At 41.0% G+C, this 19,582-nt stretch overlaps 1 protein-coding gene across 1 annotated transcript in view; it reads right to left on the bottom strand.

Annotated features, from left to right (window-relative positions):
• Positions 1-18,925, bottom strand: part of LOC134376996 (death-inducer obliterator 1-like) — a 30,652-nt gene extending 11,727 nt beyond the window's left edge. Inside the window, 4 exon segments of the mRNA XM_063095607.1 lie at positions 11,369-11,582; positions 14,842-15,054; positions 17,011-17,332; positions 18,093-18,925. Coding sequence (XP_062951677.1) covers positions 11,369-11,582; positions 14,842-15,054; positions 17,011-17,332; positions 18,093-18,925 — 1,582 coding nt within the window.
• Between the last annotated feature and the right edge of the window lie 657 nt (positions 18,926-19,582).

Genomic DNA, 19,582 nt, shown 5'->3' with positions numbered 1-19,582 from the left:
CCCCTCTAAATGCTTCATGCCTCTGGGACCTCTGGGTCTTCAAATGAAGTGCACTACACAGCAATGACAGTGTCTGACAAAATCAAAAATAGGGACACACTAGGAACAATGACAAAGACTACCTTTTAATGTCCAGACACCTTGTTTTAACATTTTTACGTGTATTATTTTATCAGATCAAGTTTGTATACCTAAGGGATCACTGTACGTTAGTATTTGGAAGTTTTTTTTTTAACAACTCAGATTTAGCTAGCAAGGTTTGCAGCATCTAACTTGACTGGCTCCTGGAGTTTAGATTAAATGAAATTGGCAGAGTCCCCTGTCCACGGGGGAAGAAGTGTGGAGGCAGGAAATGGCTGAACATATAAAGCACAGCAAGGATGAAGTGCTACATGACAATGTCAAAAGGACTCTGACACTGAGCCAGGGCACCACGAACCAACTACTGGCCTAGAGAGGTGTGTAACTAACCATCAGCCAGGAAGCTGACCATCCAGCAGTCATGAAAAGAATGAACCTGGCATGAATGAACTTGAGACCTAAATCCAGTTCAGTCACTGTTTCTACAAACAGAAATTTTTCTGAGAATATTTTAACATTTCCAGAAACCTCAACAAAACACCTTGAATGCAGCACATGGGACACCTGTGCTATGTGACCTGAAGCCAAACCTTAGTGACATTTAACAATCACCTTGTTTCAGGTTACAAATACATGTTCACCTCAAAAATATTAACTACATTTCTCCAAATTATAAGCTTTAAAATGAGACGTCCACAAATGATTAATACTTCCACGACTGGTCTAGTTATGTATTTTCTCCCTCATTCATGGAAAACCAAGGGATTGTTTCTGGGACTTTCCAACACATGTGTCTAAAGTCATTTATTACCCAAAAGCAGTAGTAGTAAATTATGTAATACATTACAAAAGGTGATTGCCTTCCTTAACCATGAAGATGCTATTTTATAAAATTAGCTGCTTCTCTTAAAAGCCAACCTTTGTTATCCTTTACCTACTCTTTACTGAGTATATAAATAGAAATAAGTAAATTATTGGTAAAATGTTCTATAACTGGGAGACTTCAGTGGCCAGTTGCCCACAGTTTACCTGCTGGTTTCCTATGACACATATTAAGCCTCTGTTCTACATTGACGGAAAATGTTCAAAACATACCAAAAGTTCTACCCAGCAGCTGCCCCAGGGACCTGCATGCACTTCTGTCCCACTGTGAGTGGCAACCGCATCGGTGGTGCTGGACTTGGGTCAGCTCTGCTGGAATGGCAGCAAAAGAGAAACTCATTTTTGAGCACAGCTAAATTGTAAACTTGCAAGTTCACTTTTTAGTGAATTATGTCGTGTATAAATTTACAGGATGGCAAGGAGTAACTCTGTGACCAACCAGAAAAAAACCTATTCTAGAAAAATGGCAGCACCACCTCTCAGGGCTGAGTCACTCCTTCAAGCTGCTGAGCTCTCTGCTGGTCAACGGCAGCACTAACTGCATCATGATCAGAGGTGTGACACCCAGTCCCCTCCCATTTGTCCACTGGACAGGAGGGAAGCCATTCTGTCCACACAGCCTCTTTCAGCATCTGCACCCATGGGGCCTGCTTGGGGGAGGAAATGTGTCACCTTAGGGAGCTGGCTTAAACCTTAGCAGCAGGAGAAACAGCTGCCCATGGCCAGGCTGCTGCCCCAGATGAAACTGCTACTGCCGGGCCTGGCCATTTGTTTACAATGGAAATAAGTTGTTTGGGTTCCAGCCGACTATAGAATGAAGCAGGCCCTTGGGCACAGAGAGCAGCAGCACACCCTAGTGGGCTAATTTCCCCAAATCATGAAACTAGGTGTCTTGTCTCACTACAAGGGTTGCTGTGGCAATACAGCATCACTGGACACTCGTTGGAACTAGAGGGCCTCACAGAAAGCAGGAGGAGATAATCTGGCCCCCAGCAAAGGAACTATACTAATAATGTGCTCCTCTGGGTAGAATCTTCCCAGTAACCCACATGGAAGTTGCAGCAGGACAGGGATGAAAAATACAGGGCAAGAGCTCAAGTCTGCACAGTCCCAACCAACCCCACAGATACCCTTGTCCAATGACCACGCACAATGGACGGGTCCTCAGATGCAAAGTAACAGGTGAGACACACCCCTTCTCAGTACTGGTGACTGATCTAGGGAAGTCAGGTTCCAGACCCTCTTTCTCTCACACTGTGTCCTGAATCCTCACCATCACAGCTACAGCTGTAAGGACTGTTTCTCTTCTGTGAACCTGCAAGCTAGGTCTCTGAAGAGACACAGAGGAGAAAGTGTGTGAGTAAATTCTGCTCTATTTTTAGACCTCAGTAAGGCACATGCACAATGTAGTTTCCGATCTCAACTGTTTCTTCACTGTCAAGATTTTTCCTGGTATGAAAAATCAAGGTGCCAGTAGCAAAAGAAAATGTTTTGCTTTTGCTCCCCTGCTTAAACATTTTCAAGTAAATTTCATGTCATGAGGGGAGATGGGGATTGCTCTCAGCTGCATCATGGGTCACCTCTCAGCTGTGCAGTGGTGTGCCTGGCTGCCAAGCTCACTTGGGAGCAGAGATGCTGCTTTTCCAGATTTTCCAAGCCAGAAACAAGCATTGTTCACATTGAGAAGGTTAAACTTAAACCAAGATCATTTTTTGTGCCTAAATGTTTACTACTTAAACCCAGCAAGACAGAAGCATGTTAAAATAGTCCATTTGCACTCCCCCTGTCCCAAAGAGTCACATGCACATAAAACCCAGAGCTGACGACACCATGCAAATCATGGTGCAGGACATGGAACCTTGAGTTCTTCTCACTGAACACATCCAGGTTTGCATCAAGTAAAAGTTGACTCAACTTTCATTTAAGTAGAAAAAGTAGCAAAAATTCCTACTGATTTCCTAAATTTGCTTCTCTAATTCACACAAGCTGGCTATAACTATATTAGTGTTGATATATAACAAACAACTATTAAATAATTTATGACTTTATACAGATGTATCTGAAGATTGTATACCATACTGGAGGAATTGTACCAAGTGTCTTCAGAGGTGACCTTTGCAATCTATGACACTGATAATGCCTTCAGAGGGACTTTCCAAGATTATTAATCTTTAAGGTGTATTAGAGTAGATCCATAGCTCTAAAAGGCTCTATGAAGGTTACTGAGGAGCAGGTGAATTTATTGAGACCACTCCTGCTGAAACTTCTACTCCTCTCATCCCACTTCTCCAAGGTGGCTGAAGAATAAGAAAGAAGGGAACAAGTAAAGGACAGACTGAAGGATGCCACAGGACAGTGCTGACAAGATCTCACCTTGCAGGTTCAAGTTTACAGAGATGTGAAACCTTTCCCTGACCTAATTTTCTGAATAGGCTATTTTTTTTAATTTATGAAATGTAAGACACTTCTTTAAGGCAGCTGAAGGCCCACCCACACATGCATGAGCCCTGGAGGGGCCTACACACACCAACAGAGCCAGCACCCAAGTGAGTGCAGGATACTGCAAGCCAAACTCTTATGTAGCTGTAGGCCCACCGCTGCCCACCAGAGCCACAGTGGGGCATGCACATTGACCCAGAAGGAGCCAAGGGAGCCAAGCATGCACTCAAATGCATTGATACAAGAAGAGTCACCACCACAGCCTACAAACAGAGGAGGAAGTCTCTTCCCTCATAGCCCACTCTAGAGTAACAGAAGAAACAAATGTCCTATCAGATGACCAAACACCAATGAAAATAACAGAACTACAAATAAATAAGAAGATATGACACCACCAAAGGAATATGGTAATTCTTAAGTTCCAGACTGCATCAAGCAGGAAAACCTTGAGATGTCTGAAAAGGAATTGCAAGCACTGATCTTAATAAAACTGAGAGAGATAAGAGGAGAATCAACTAGAGAACACAATGAAGCGAGCAAAATTATTCAGGTAATGAAGGAGGAAATTTAAAAAGAGATTAATACTTTTGAAAAGAATGTAACAAAACTAGAAAGGAAGGATTCATTCAGTGAAATAAAAAACAGAACAGGAAGCTTGAGCTGCAGGCAAGAGCAAGCAGAAGAAGGAATTTCAGACCCAGAAGATGGTCTTTTTGAAATAACCCAGGCAGACAAAAAAAGGAAAAAAAAAATTAAAATGAAGAAAATTTAAGAGAGCTAATAGAAAACCTCAAGTGCACAAACATCCAAATCATGGGTATTCCAGAAGGGGAGGAGAAAGTAAAAGTCATCGTAAACCTGTCTAAGAAAGTAATGACAGAAAGCTTCCTAGGCATAGAGAGAGATGCAGACTTTCAGATCTAGGAAGCCTGAAGATCCCCAAACAGATGCAATCCAAAAAGATCCTCTCTAAGCCACATTACAGTCAAACTGGCAAAATTTATAAACAAACAGAATTCTAAAAGCAACAGGAGAAAAGTGTCAAGTCACCTATAAGGGAGTCCCCATCAAACTAACAGCAGACTTCTCAACTGAAATTTTACATGCCAGAAGAAAATGAGATGATATATTAAAAAATACTAAAAGGACAAAACTTCTAGGCAACAATTCTATACCCAACAAGTTTATCCTTCAGAAATGAGGGAGAAATAGTGTATTTCCCAGACAGACAAAAATTGTGGGAGTTCACTACCACATGACCAGCCCTGCAAGAAATTCTCAAAGGAGTCTTGCATCCAGAAACTGAAAAATGATAATCACTCTCATGGATTTACAAGAAAGAGCCAAACTCACCATTAAAACCAAAACACTAATAAGAAAGAGAAAGAAGTTAAATCATGTCACCTTAAAAATCTAATTAACATTGAAGGTGAAAAAAAAAAGGGGAAGAAAGGAACAAATGATATATAAAACATCTAAATAAAAAGCAATATAATGACAGGCAAAAAGCAATATTTACCAATAATCATAAATGCAAATGGACTAAATTCTCCATTAAGAAGACACAGATTGAATGATTATACAAAAGCTAGAACCAACTATATGTTGTCTTCAAGAGACCAACCTCGCCTATAAAGAAACACAAACTAAAAGTGATGGGATGAAAAAAGATATACCATGCAAATGGAAACAAAATCTGAGCAGGAGTGGCTATTCTTCTATCAGATAAAATAGACTTCAAACCAAAATCCATAAAAAGAGACAAAGAAAGTAATTAAATAATGATAAAGGAACCTTTCCAGTTAGAAGACATAACAATCATAAGTATGTATGCACCCAGCACTGGAGCACCCAGATGTAAAGCAAACACTCTTAGACCTATAAAAAGATAGACCCTAACACAATAATATTGGGTGAACTGAACACCCCTTTCTCAGCATTGGAAAGATCCTCCAGGCCACAAATCAACAAAGAAACACAGGACTTAAACCTAACCTTAGAACAATTGGACCTGGCAGACATCTACAGAACATTTCACCCAATGACTAGAGAATACACATTTTTTCTCATCAGCACATGGAACATTCTCCAGGATAGATCACATGTTAGGTCACAAAACAGGTTTCGGCAAATTTTTAAAAACTGACATCCTTCCTGGAAATCAATTACAAGCAAATTTCTGGAAAATACTCCAGTGCACAAAAACTAAACGACAGATGTCTGAATGACCTATGGGTCCAAGAAGAAATTAAAAAGGAAATCAAAAACATTCTTGAAACTGATAAAAGATGCATCATACCAAAATCTGTGGGATACTGCAAAAGCAATGCTGAGAAGGCAGTATATTGCAATACATGCTTACATCAAAAGAATGGAAAAATTTCCCATAAATGACCTAAATCTACACCTCAAAGGACCAGAAAAACAACAACAATCCAAACATAAAAGAACTAGAGAGAAAGAAATAATTAGTATCAGGGCAGAATTAAATGAAATGGAGCCCCGAAAAATGATACAAAGGATCAATGAAACAAAAAGTTATGTTTTGAGAAGATAAATAAAATAGACAAACCATTAGGTTTGCCCACTCCCACCACACTTATTTAACATAGTATTGAAAGGTGTAACCAGAGCAATCAAGCAAGAGAAAGAAAGAAAGGGCATCCAGATTGGAAAGGACGAAGTCAAACTGTCCCTGTTTGCAGATGACAAGATCATATATATAGAAACCTTAAACACTACAAAAAAACTTTTACAGCTGACTAACAATTTTGATAATGTTGCAGGGTACAAAATCAACACCCACAAATCAGGAGCATTTTTATACTCCAAAAATGAACTAGCAGAAAAAGAAATCAAGAAAGCAAGCCCATTTACAATAGTCACCACCAAAAAAAATAAAATACATAGGAATCAATTTAACAAAGGAGGTGAAAGATCTCTACAATGAGAACCAAAAACACTACTGAAAGAAATTAAAGAGGACACAAAAAAAGGGGAAAGACATACCAGGCTCTTGTATGGGAAGAATTAACATCGTGAAAATGTCCATTCTACCCAAAGCAATCTACAAATTCAATGCAATCTCTATCAAAATATCAACAACTTTCTTCACAGAAATAGAAAAAGCAATGCTAAAATTCATAAGGTATAAAAAAAGACCCTGAATAGCCAAAGCAATTTTGAGCTTTAAACGAAAAAAAGCTGGAGGCATAACATTACCCAATTTCAAATTATACTACAAAGCTCAAAACAGCATGGTAATGACATAGAAACAGACACTCAGATCAATCTAACAGGATAGAAAACCCAGGAATCAACTTGCATACTTACAGCCAACTGATCTTTGACAAAGTCAGCCAGAACATACATTGAGGAAAAGACAGCCTCTTCAGTAAATAAATGGTGCTTGGAAAATTGGACATCCAAATGCAGAAAAATGAAACTGACCAGTATCTCACCATATGCTTAAATCAACTCAAAATGGATTAAAGACCTTAATATAAGACCCCAAAGCATTAAATTACTAAAGGAAAACATTGGGGAAACACTCCAGGAAGTAGGAGGGGGCAAAGGCTTTCTGAATAACATCCCAAAAGTCACAAACAACAATATAAAAAATAAACAAATGAGCTAATATCAAACCAAGAAGCTTCTGCACAGCAAAGGAAATAATCAACAGAGCAGAAAGACAACCTAAAAAATGGGAGAAAATATTTGCAAACTCTACATCTGCCAAGGGCTTAATATCCAGAATATACAAAGAACTCAAACAGCTATACAGTAAGAAATCAAGTAATCCAATAAAAACTGGGCAAAGGAGATGAATAGACATTTTTCAAAGACATACAAATGGCAACAGTACATGAAAAAATGCTCAGCATCACTAGACATCAGAGAAATTCAAATCAAAACCACACTGAGCTATCATCTCACTCCAGTTAGACTGACCATTATTAAAAAGATCATTAATAACAAATGCTACTGAGGATATGGGGAAAGGAGAATTCTGCTACAATGTTGGTGGGACTGTAAATTAGCACAGCCACTATGGAAAACAGCAAAGAAGCTTCCTCAAATACAGACAGCACTACCATATGATCCAGCAATCCCACTACTGTATATATATCCAAAGAAATGGAAATCACTTCAAAGGGTTACCTGCACTCCCACGTTCACTGCAGCTCTATTTACAATAGCCAAAATATAGAACCAACCTCCGTGCCCATCAACAGATGACTGGATAAGGAAAATGTGATACATGTACACATGTATCACATGTATCAGCTATAAAAAATGAATGAAATTCTGCCATTTGTAACAACCTGGATGAGTCTGGAGAAAATTATGTTGTGTGAAATAAGCTAGACAAGGAAAGATAAATACCACTTGCTCTCACTTACAACTAGGTGCTAAGAAAGAAAGAAACAAAGAAGCAAAGTAACAAAGAAACAGAAAAGACTACAATTCCTTGAACTTTCAGAAGGACAGAAGAAACCAATGGTTATTAGAGATGGGGGGACGGAGGGAGGGAGGGAGTTTGGGGCATGATGGGTCAGGTAAAGGGCATAAAGAAAAATCACAATTTGTAATAATGAATATGCTAATAACAATATCTTTAAAAGTAAAACTTTAAATACAAAAAGAATGTCATTATTGTTCTTCAAGAAAATTCCAGCTATGTGGATTACATTAAAAACCAGCTGTCAAGCTAAATCCTTTATCAGAACAAATTTTGGTATTTCTTCAAATTGGGAGGAGAATGCTGGTTTAGATGAACAATGTCTGCTTACTCCCAGCTTCATTTACTTGTCACTGACAACTCTGGGAGAGACAGAGAAAATGGCTTATGCAACTTGTAAAACACAGACACACCCTCCACCACCAGCTTTAAATTTCTACAAAACGATCTTGGGTTCTGGTATTCTACCATATGTTTGTTTTATTAAAGGAAATTTGCTCATGATTTCAATGCAATGTGCTTCTGGAGCCAATGCCAGAATTTATCCTTGAGGACACATGTTCTCCTGGATCCATTTCACACTGTGCCTGGCCACCTGTGTGGCACACACACATGAGCGGGAGGACAAGGCTTTCAGATGGGGAACTCACACAAGCAATTATCTGGGTTTACATCTGCAGGCTATTAAGGTTTTCCTTTTCAACTCCCACAGCTAGAATTAAACTGCAGAAATCTGTTTTCTACTTATAACCTGTTCACATCCCAAATGTTTTAAGTTACTTAACAAGACTTTAGGGAGTCCAATATACTGGAAATTGTGCCTGTAAATATAAAGACCAGGCACTTCCATTTCAAAATTGCAATAAAGCAGAAATACGTTAGAAAAGAATTTTCAGCCCACTTCATGCCTTGAGTAATGGGGGGTAAACAGTGGAAACAAAGAGAGGCAATATGGAAGCAAACAGATATAAAAACACAAGAGAAACATCATTTTCTTGGGGAGAACTAAAAAGCAAACTGTGTCTGTAAACTAAGGAAATTATACAGAAATCCGCCCCCCCAAAATTTACAAAAATTGCATGTTAATCGCATCACCTTGAGAATATGAAGGATACTTTAACAGGTAAGGCACCTCCTTAAGCAGCAGCAGAGAGCTTCCTGCACAGTAAGGCCCAGTTCACTGAGCAGCTATACCTGTGACCACACACTGAGGGCAGCACCAGCCATGTGGGAGCAGAAGATGTTGTCAAGGCCACCTCCACAAGCAGCAGCAATGCTCAGCTCTACACCACAGGACTTCTCACAATGTACACGGTCACACAGACTGGAAATGGACCCGATATCAGCCTCAAGACCCCCGCCCCCTGAAAGCATTTCTGCAGCCAGTCAGGGAGACAAGGGTCTTCATGGGGTGCAGTTATGATGGGCTGTGTGCATGCTGCCCCCTCCCACTATACCTGTCAGGACTCAGAGGATGTGCCCTGCTACCAAAAAGTCAGAGATGTTTGGTGGGAGAGAGAGGCAGAGGCACATTGAACTTGAATTATTTTACCCATGACCATACTCTCCTCCCAATCACCATTTGGAAAAATGACATTTCTGGGGAAACAGAAAATGATCAGAAGCAAGTAGCTAAAATGTATGTCCCTTATAAATTTGAGATATCAATCAATTTCAATTTTGAGATGTAGAGATGTGCTGGGAAGGTTAATTAGCGATATCAGTGTCAGTGAAAAGCTGATGGAAGAAGTGGGAAAGGTCAAAGGAGAAAACCTATGAGTACAGAAATTACTCTCTCTGATCTGGACTTCCATCCATCCCTGTCCCCCCTCAAAAGGTGAGTGAAGTAGGAGATTACTTCCCCATCTTTTCCTCTCGCCAATGTGCACAGTCTCCTCAACCCCCACACTTGGAGTCTTGGGGTCAGCTCTCCAATTCTGGTCAACACAGAGAAAAACTAACTGAACTGAAGTTGATCATCCAAATTATCTCTTCTGTGTTTATTTATACCCTCCAGTTTTTCTTTCCTTTTCTGTTAAGTGCATATAATCAATTTAATTAAAGCATTTTAGCAGAATATTACAAAGTGACTGCTCCCACCCCTTTCACAGATATGGGATACTTATTTTAACATCTGTTCATTGGCTCTAAAAGTGCTGTTTTGCACAGGTGCTATGATTGGATGAACATATGAGACATGCTATTTGCTGGCTTGAAATTCTCAGCTCAAACAAGCTAAGGTGTATGGAGATTCATTATAACACAGTAACAGGATAACTCAATTGGGATTCCATTTCTTACGTCTTGGGCTGCTTACATAACCAAAAGGAAGTACTTTTTTATATACATATATAGACCACAATAGATATAGCACCTACCTACACAAGTACTCCCCTGCCAAGTGATGTGTTCAAAGGACAATAAAAAGGAAAACTCAGAACACATTTATAATCCTGAAATCTAGGGCTATTTAACCTTTTTGGTGTTTATTTTTTAAGGCACAAAATGCACTATCAACACCATAAATGAGAACTGATTTGACCATAGTTTTATGATAGAATAAAATGTATAATGGATTGAATTTAAATTTCTAAAATTTAACTGTGCAACATTAGTATGAAAAACAAGATGCATGATCAAATCAACAAGCTGCGTGATCTCATCGGGTTTAATGGATCTATTTGGAATATGCTCATTACATTAATTTGAAATGTATGTCAGGGTATGACCTTTAATAGTCTGATCTTTAATAATAGCTTAAAAGATGAGCCAGGAAACCAGTCACACTTAGAATTCTCAGCACTTTCTCTTTAGTGAGGACACCCTGCGGTTCCACATGGGCAAGCACACCCCTCACTCACTGTGGGATCTACAGAGCAGCAGTAAATGCCCTTCACAATTCAAATGCATGTTATGTGGGTTTGTAGTATATGAGTAGGACATGAAAAAACTCCCACCTGTCCAGTCAGAGATAAACTTAACTCCTGAAAAGCATACCTAAGTTGAATACCAGATGCAACACTAATTTGCAGAGGTTCCCAAAACATATAAAAAAAATGTGCTGATTTTATGTGCTGAGATTGGATCATGTGGGAAAACTTAAGTTTTATACGGGCTGTAAGAAGACTAACTGATGTTTGGACAATGAGGAATTTTAAATTCTGGGCAGTCTATCCAGATTTTGCTGAAGACAATACAAATGCTTATCAGAGCCTGACAAGGAAAACAGCTTTAAAAACTTAATCATCAAGGTGAAACATTTACTAATGAGGTTTGTACACCATTTTGGAAAACACGGACTGGAAGTCCCGAGATTAGAGATAGATCCTCAGTGTCAGGAGGCATCTTGCACATGGGCATTCCCTTCCAGCACTGATGGTGCAGCCAGTGTTTATGATCAGCATTAAAACACAACTGCAACCCCCAGTCCTGGACAGGCTCAGGAAAGGGCTATCTGGAAAGAGTGGGAGGGGTCCAAGAGGCCAGCCCCCAGGTGATACATACGTTTACACAACAGTGATGATGAGACAGTGGAAGTCTTTTCCAGCTTTACTGCACTGTAATTCTGGTTGCTTGCCCAGGACGACATGCTGCTTTCACAAGTTGTCTCCTTCCCGAGGGATTTGCTCCTAGAAAAAGCCACCACCGCCTTCTTCACTGTGCCTCCTTTTTTTTCTAGAGCTGGTCTCTCGTGCAGAGAAGAGCTTTTAATGCCTCCCTGGATAATAAGTAAAACCCCAATTATTAAGAAGGCCAGAAAGTACACCTCCACTTCATTTCACTGAGCAAGAAAGGTCATAATCCTATACCTTCTTTGGATCATCTACCCTGAGTCTGCACACCACAGCAGTCTGGCTACCTTTACACATCAGGCCAACGCTTAGCACTCCCACCTCTTATTCAGGATTCCAACTTTTTGAGTGACAAGAAGATCCTTGACACAGAAACCCCTGTAACCTTGCTGAGGTATGAGAGCAGTGATACAGGATGCATGGAGAGCACAAATGATGTTTCTTTATCCTCTGCAAGGCCCAGGGCATGCTTGGTACAGCCATTCTCCCTCCTGGGTGCAGCAGCAACCACTTCTTTGTCAGTTCTATGATTCAAAACTACCAACTTTAAAAATTAAGTCACCTAAAAGTAAAATAAGCATTTGGAATTAATCAAGAAAACTCTCCAAACAGTGTTAGTTATACTTTGCTTGTCATAAATGTAACATCAACCTGAGCCCCAGGACAGGCCTGAGACAAGAACCTGTGATTTCCAGCCATCCCTGAATTCGCCCCAAATTCCACAGAGTACCAAAGCAGGACAACCTTGCCAGGAGCCAAGGGCAGCCTCATCCACCTGGAAGCAGGCAAGAAGCAGAGCATACCTGGAGTCCAAGGCAGGACCTGAGGGCAGCATCTCCTGCCTGGAAGCAGACACGGAGCACACTAAAAATCCCCTTCCACATGGGTGGGCCACCACAGCCACTACCACAGCCATGGCTGCTGCAAAAGCAGCTCAAGACCACCACAGTAGCACAGGTGTCATGCAGACAGCCTACCAGATACCTGATTGCATTGACACAAGGAAAGCCACCAGTGGAGTGTGGAAAAAGAAGAGTACATCCTTCTCTGCAAAGCCCACTCTAGAGTGACAGAAGAAGCAGCAACTATTCTCTAACAGATGACCAGACATAAATATAGAGATACTAGAAATATGAAAATCCAAGAAAATATGACACCACCAAAAGAATACAGTAACTCAGAAATACCAGACTGTATATAGCAAGAAACCCTTGCAAGGAAGTAAGGGGTATTATGAGCAACAATCTTAAAGTTATTCACTGAGATAAGAGAAGACTCAGACAACATAAAGAAATGAGAAAAAAAATCTATGATATAAGGGAGGAAATTTACAAAGAGATTAATACCTTATAAAAGAATGATCAGAACTCATGGAACTGAAAGATTCACTCAACAAAATAACACAATGAATAGCCTTAAGCAGCAGGATAGAACAAGCAGAAGAAATGATTTCTTATCTCGAAGATGGGCTTTTTAAAAATTACCCAGGTAGGAAAAAAAAAAAAAAAGAAAGAAAAGAAAAAAAAAACATTTAAAGAAGTAAGAAAATCTAAGAGAGCTACAAGGCAACCTTAGGCACACAAAAATTCAAATCATGGGTGTTCCAGAAGAGGAGGAGAAATGAAAGGGCATGGAAAACCTATCCAATGAAATAATAATGGTAAACTTCCCAGGAACAGGGAGAGACATGGACCTCCAGACCCAGGAAGCTCAAAGATCCCCAAACACACTCACCCCAATAATCCTCCCCAAGACACACAATAGTCAAACTGGCAAAGCTCAAAGACAGAGAATATTTTAAAAGAAGCAAGAGGAAAACATCAAGTCACCTATAAGGGAGCCCTTATCCGACTAACAGCAAACTTTTCAACAGTAACTCTGCAGGACAGAAGGAAATGGGATGACATACTGAAAATACTATAAAAGAAATAAACTGCCAGCCAAGCATAACATATCCAGCAAGGCTATCCATCAGAAATGAGAGAGAAACAGTGTATTTTCCAGACAAAAAATGTGGGAGTTTACCACCATGTCACCAGCCCTGTAAGAAATCCTCAAGGGAGTCCTACACCAGCAATTCAAAAAATGGTAATCACCCATCTTACTAGCCATAGTTCTGTTCATACTGCTTCTTAGAAAATTCAGTCTTGGTAGGTGATGTGTTTTTAGAAATTTATTCATTTCATCTAGATGATCTAATTTGTTGACCAACAATTATTCATAGTATTCTCTTATAACCCTTTTGATTTCTGTAAATTTAATTGTAATGACCCCTCTTTCATTTCTGATTTTAGTTATTTGAGTTTTCTTTTTTCTTAGTCCACCTAGACAAAGGTTTGCCAATTTTGTGGATCTCATCAAAGTACCAACATTTACTTTCATTGATTTTCCCTAGTTTTTTCCATTTTGTTTCTTTTTCTATGCTCTAATTTTTATTATTTACATTCTTTGCTTGGTCTGGGCTTAGATTGCTCTTCATTTTCTAGTTTCCTGAGGTACAAAGGTGATTGTTGATTTGAGATCTTTCTTTTTTACTAATATATGCATTTATATTAAATAAATTTCTCTTTTAGCAAAAAATAAAACATAAGAAGTAAATAAATAAAAACAGGTAAGCTATGGAGACAGTAAAAAGATCAGAGGTTATAGAGGAGGAATGGATGAATAGGCAGAGAGGATTTCAGGGCAATGAAATTTGGTGACAGTATCATGGTAGACATACATCATTAAACATCTGTCCAAACCCACAGAATACACAAAAAAGTGTGAACTCTAATGTAAACTGTGGTCTTTGGATGACGATGATGTATAAATCCGTTTCATTAATTGTAACAAATGTACCACTTTTTTGGGCAATGTTGCTAATGGGACAAGCTACACATGTGTGGGTCAGGGGTATACATGGGAAATCTCTGTACTTCCTGCTCAATATTGCTGTGAACGTAAAACTGCTCTAAAAAGTAAAGTCTATTAAAAATAAATGAATAAAAATAATAAACAAACAGTCTTGTGAGTGAGGTCTCAAATGAAGAACACAGACTTGTCCAGAGCTCACCTCCCTCCCAACTGCCCTGTGTGTCTACTTTCTATACAAACTCTGTCGGGTGACTACCAACTCTTTTATTCAAGACTGCTGCCAGTGTCCTGAAGTCTTATGTTCTCCATGCAGCAGTGAGTTACCTGCTTTTGCTTTACTGCATTTATATGACTGAATTTCAGCTAATGGGTTATGAAAAAAAAATAGGTGGAAAGGGGGAAGACAAAGGTAAAGGTGATACTATCTGCAGTACATCTGTATCTGCTTTCCCTTACATTATACAAATAAATAAAAAACAAGTCTCAGGGGGAAACACTGTTACACAAATTTTGCTCCAATTGTTCAAAGGGTGGTCTGAGTCAACTTACCTGAACACTATACTGTGCAAGACGGAGCTTCTCTGGCTTCATCTTGATCTTCTCCTTAGGTTTTGGCTTCTGTTCTTTGCCTGAACTTAAGCATTTCATAGTAGCTGCAGCATGTTTAAGAATGCGGTCCTTGCTGCAGTAGGCCAGGTTGGGCTGCACCACAGTGGAGCGCCCAGGTCTGGTATACCTGGAGGTGCCTGGAGCCTCTACCACCTGCAGAACAAAACAGGGAGCTTCAGACAGTGTGCTTGCCAATTTCTGCAGTTAAAATGCTGTGTAAAATCACTATGTGTAGTACCAAGCTCACTGTTTTTAATTAAGAGATGTCAATAATATTTTTAATATGAATAAAATCCTATCTTTACTTATTCAAACTACATGAGTGTATTTCCCCGAGGCAAGGTATTCACATTTTAACTGTCCTTCAAACCATCTGTGGTGGGCAGAACTCTAAGGTGACCCTTAGGACACCTGCCGCTGGTACATATGCTCTGTATAATTCCCTCCATCTTGAGCATGAGCAAGGTCCATGCACACGATGAGACTTCATACCTACAATCAGGTTCTGCTATAGGGCAAACGTGCAGTAATTGCACAGGTAAGCAAGGTCCCAAATGAGATGACCAGAAAGGACCCTTAAGAGAGAAACTGGCCTTTCCTAAAGAGAGGAGACTCCATTGCTGATTGTGAAATAAGCTACCCTGCTTTGGGAAGGCCAACCAAGTTTAGGATCTGAGTACAGCTGCTAGATAAAATATGGGACACACAACTAAATCTGGATTTCAGATAAACAAACAAAAAATATTATATAAGTATGCCACAAAAATTGCATGGGACATACTTATATACTGAACAGCATGAGGGATTCTGGAAGGGGATCTGTCCCCTGCTGAGCCTCTGATGAGACAAGAGTCACAGCCTGACTGCAGTCCTGTTAAGATCCCAATCAGAGGGCCCAGTGAAGTCATGCCCAGGCTTGAGAACAACAGAAACTGAAACCATAAATGTGTGATGTTCTAAGCTAAGTTTGTGGTAGTGTGGTATACAGTAACAAAAACCTAATACAGCACAAGATGTACACTTGGTTGCTTCTGTGTTGATGGTCAAGACTAAAATACACATGAAGGCATCCCTCAAATGTACTTAAGTGAAAACTTATTTCTCAAATTAAATAATTAACATAGTTATTTTTCTTCCACAGAATCTGTTTTACTTAGAATAAAGTTTTATATAAGCTTAAGTAAAACACATTGACGATAAAGATGAAATGGAGAAATTTTCCTATTAATTTTTCTTAATGACTGTGATATTAACAGTAGTGTCATATTTCCATTTAGTCAGTCTTAATACTTTCATGGCACATTTATTTAAATGGCTCAGTCCTTGCACTTCCACCTTGCAGCTAACAGTGCAAGAGTGTTCATAAGGCAGAGATGCTTTGAGACACAGCAACCTCAAAGCCTCCTGTTTGGTTGGCCCCAGTTAGAGGACAAGCTGCCAGGGTAGGGGTGGGCCAGGGACTCAGGAAGGCCCAGAGTGAAACATGCTCTGAGTCATGTCCCCTCATGGGCACTGGAATGGAGATTATGAGCATGTGACATCTCTCCTCAACAGCAGAAGCTGACATATGTGGAAAAAATGAAGAATCACAGTCCCAGAGGGACATAAAAACCAGGTAGGAAGGAGTGTCAAGGAAATAGCCACAAGGCAGAGAAATGACACACTGAGCCAAGAATAGTGAGGGTCAGACTGATGCAGTCACCAAGACCACTCAGGGCTTCCCACACCAAGATGGCAAAAGAACCACAAGGCAGCTCGAGATGGTGTGTGTGGGTGGACAGGAGGGCACACGCATTTCAGCCATTCAAAAACAATGCTGCTGATACACATAAAATACATAAGTAACATCAAGAACATGGAAATAAAAGTGATTGTTAAGAATTAAGTGCACAACAGCTGATGAGGTAGGTACAGATGCTTGTCCAGATGGTGTGGGCAGGAGATGGGGGCAGAGCTCAGGAAGCCCCACCCAGATGCAGCACCTGTCTTGGTAGAAATTAGCTTATTTCAAGACAGAAACTTTCCCAACCTTGATATTTCTGCCAATAGCAAGTCTGGAACCCATAAGTTCATCCCCTTAATGTTTACCTCAGTAGGCAAAATACTCACAGGCTGGCAAAGCTTGAGTTTTTTCTTGCCACTTGGATTTGCAGCTTTCTCAACTCTCCTCTTTATCTTTCGGTCTTCACTAGATTTTTGCTCCACTGTTCCTGTACTTGTAAACTCTGTGTCATCAGCATCTCCAGGTCTAAATTTAGTTTCCTGATGGTCTGTGGTTTCTGCCTTAGTCTCATCCTGCACTTGCAGAACGGTGCAGTTTGGGCAGATATAATCTTCCCTGTTCCTTTCCAAAAGCCTTCCTTGAGCCTGAGAAGCGCCCCCAGAATTGCCACAAAACCGTTCTCCACATCGGTCACAACAACTCATAAACCTGAAATCACAAAACAGTGATATTAGGAATGGGACGTGAGGGACAAACACTTACTTTTTGACAAATTAAGAAGTCCAATAGGTTTTAACATTCTATTGCTTAGAAAATGCAAATATACATAAAAGTACAGAGAACGGAACAAAGAACACATATGTCCCTCTACTGATTTTACTAACATTCAACTAAATTTGTGTATCCTTTTTTGGCTGGAGTGAGCTATAGGCTTTCCAGGCATTGTACCCTAACTACTTCAGTATATGTCTCCTCAAAACAGCAGTGATGCCTTTGTCCCACCAACAAGCCAACAGAGATTCCTTAACACCAAAGTCTAGCGAAGACTCTGAGCTGCCCCCATGTCCACACTGGGGTTCCACCAGTCTGCACCTGGCCCTCTGCTGTCTCCCAAGGAACAGTCTATGGGAGCACTCTCTGACAGATTACTGAGACCACGTGTGGGGTACTCGGCAGCCACTGGCTGCACATGGCTGGGTGGGGGCAGGGAGCTTCTCACCTCCTCCCATGCTCATCACTTTGAGTATAAACAGCCACATGTTGGGTGGCTACCACAGGGGAGGGGTGGCTATAGGCTGGCCTTTCATTCCTTTTTTGATAATGATGAGCTCATCTTTTTTGAATAAACAAATTATTCATCCAGCCTAGCTTTGTAACATTTAAAATCAAAACAAATATAAACACTATTTTCATCACCCGGATTTCTTTTAAAGCTGGGGAAGCCCATCCCTGTCCTCCCATGACCCACCTGTTGTTACGAGGCTGGAGACACTTGCGGTCCAGGGTGTTGGGGTCGTGCAGCTCACATTCAGGCTTAGGCTTGCCCGAGTCCCTGCTCTCTTCACCTTTCACTTGCTGAGCTGCTGACCTCTCCCACTGACTCTCTTGGTCATCGGTCACTGCCTGGGACACAACCCTCTGGACAGTCTCTGGCTCTTGCTTGCTGGGCAGAGCATTCTCGACAGTATTTCCTGCCTTGACATGCACAGTGTCTGTGGGATTCTCCTCCCGATGCTTCTTTCTTAGGTGATTCTGGATGCCTTTCAGGGGCCTGTCAGGTGGCTCTTGCTCTCGCTTTCCCCAAAGGCGATTCTGAAGCTCCTTCAAAGTCAGGCCATCACTGTCATTGTCGGAGGTGTCCTCCTCCTTGCTTCCTGTGGCCTTTCCAGAAGAGGCAGGTCGCTCCTGTACACTCAAGGAACCAGAGTGGGGGCCACTTTTCATCTCAGAGGTACTTCCTATCCTCCCTTCCAAGGCAGTTTCAACATCTGGGACTGGACAAGACATTGGCTTACTGGAATCTTCAAAGGAGACATGAGCGTTCTTCCTTCCTCGGCGCTGAACTATTGTAAGGGATTCCTCCACTGGCTCGGTGCACTGTGGCCACGTCCCACTGCGTCCCAAGGCCAGGCTGTGCTGCCGTGGGGGCTGCTGCCCCTGTGAGCCTGCCTCCACATCTCCCACACTCTCTCGCTTAGCAACAGTTGTTCTTCCGAATCCCTGGGTTTTGATGAAGGCTTTCCTTGTGGGTTTGATCATCTCAGGTGCCTCCTCACTGCTCAGGTCACCTTTACCTTCCATACCTAATGAGAAAATGTAATCACATCATGACCAGCAAGCCACTGAACAAAAAGATGACACAACCTCAACCACACACAAGAGGGAGCACAACCTGCCTAAATGTAAATAAGAACAGGATGAAATGGAACAATCCTCTACCTACAAGATGTGGGACTGTGCATGAAGTAAGCCCTGTTGACCAGTGTTTCATGAAGTGTGGCACGTGAAGTGTGGCACATAAGATGATTTCAGGAGACTCATTAAGGAAACTTTAATAGTTACATATGTAATGTTTGGTAGGAAAAAACAGTCAGCAACTCAAATGTGTCCTGCTGCCATTTACCTGCTAAGGACAGGGCTTTACAAAACAGGGATCAGGGAACAAAGGAAATAAGCTCCAGCACAAGTTTGGTAAAGACAGGATCACAGAGTGAGGTTGACAGACAGCCAGCAAGGGGACTGGCCATATCTAATTGGCTCTGGAGTCCTAGGCTGCAGACCACCCTGCTGGAGATTACATGTAGGGGAGAGGACAAGCTGAGCCCTGGACTTTAGCTGCCCTGACCCAGGACCAGGAGGGATGCTGCTCTTGGACCCTCCATACCAGCCTTCCTGCTGGCTGAACTCTGAGTGATCCTCTTGGGTGCCATGTGGGAGAAGCTCTGCTTAGATTCCACA

The sequence above is a fragment of the Cynocephalus volans genome, chromosome 4 (genome assembly GCF_027409185.1).
Source record: "Cynocephalus volans isolate mCynVol1 chromosome 4, mCynVol1.pri, whole genome shotgun sequence".
NCBI lineage: Eukaryota > Metazoa > Chordata > Mammalia > Dermoptera > Cynocephalidae > Cynocephalus > Cynocephalus volans.
The sequence above is the reverse complement of the archived record's forward strand: the minus strand, read 5'-3'. Positions and strand labels throughout refer to the sequence as shown.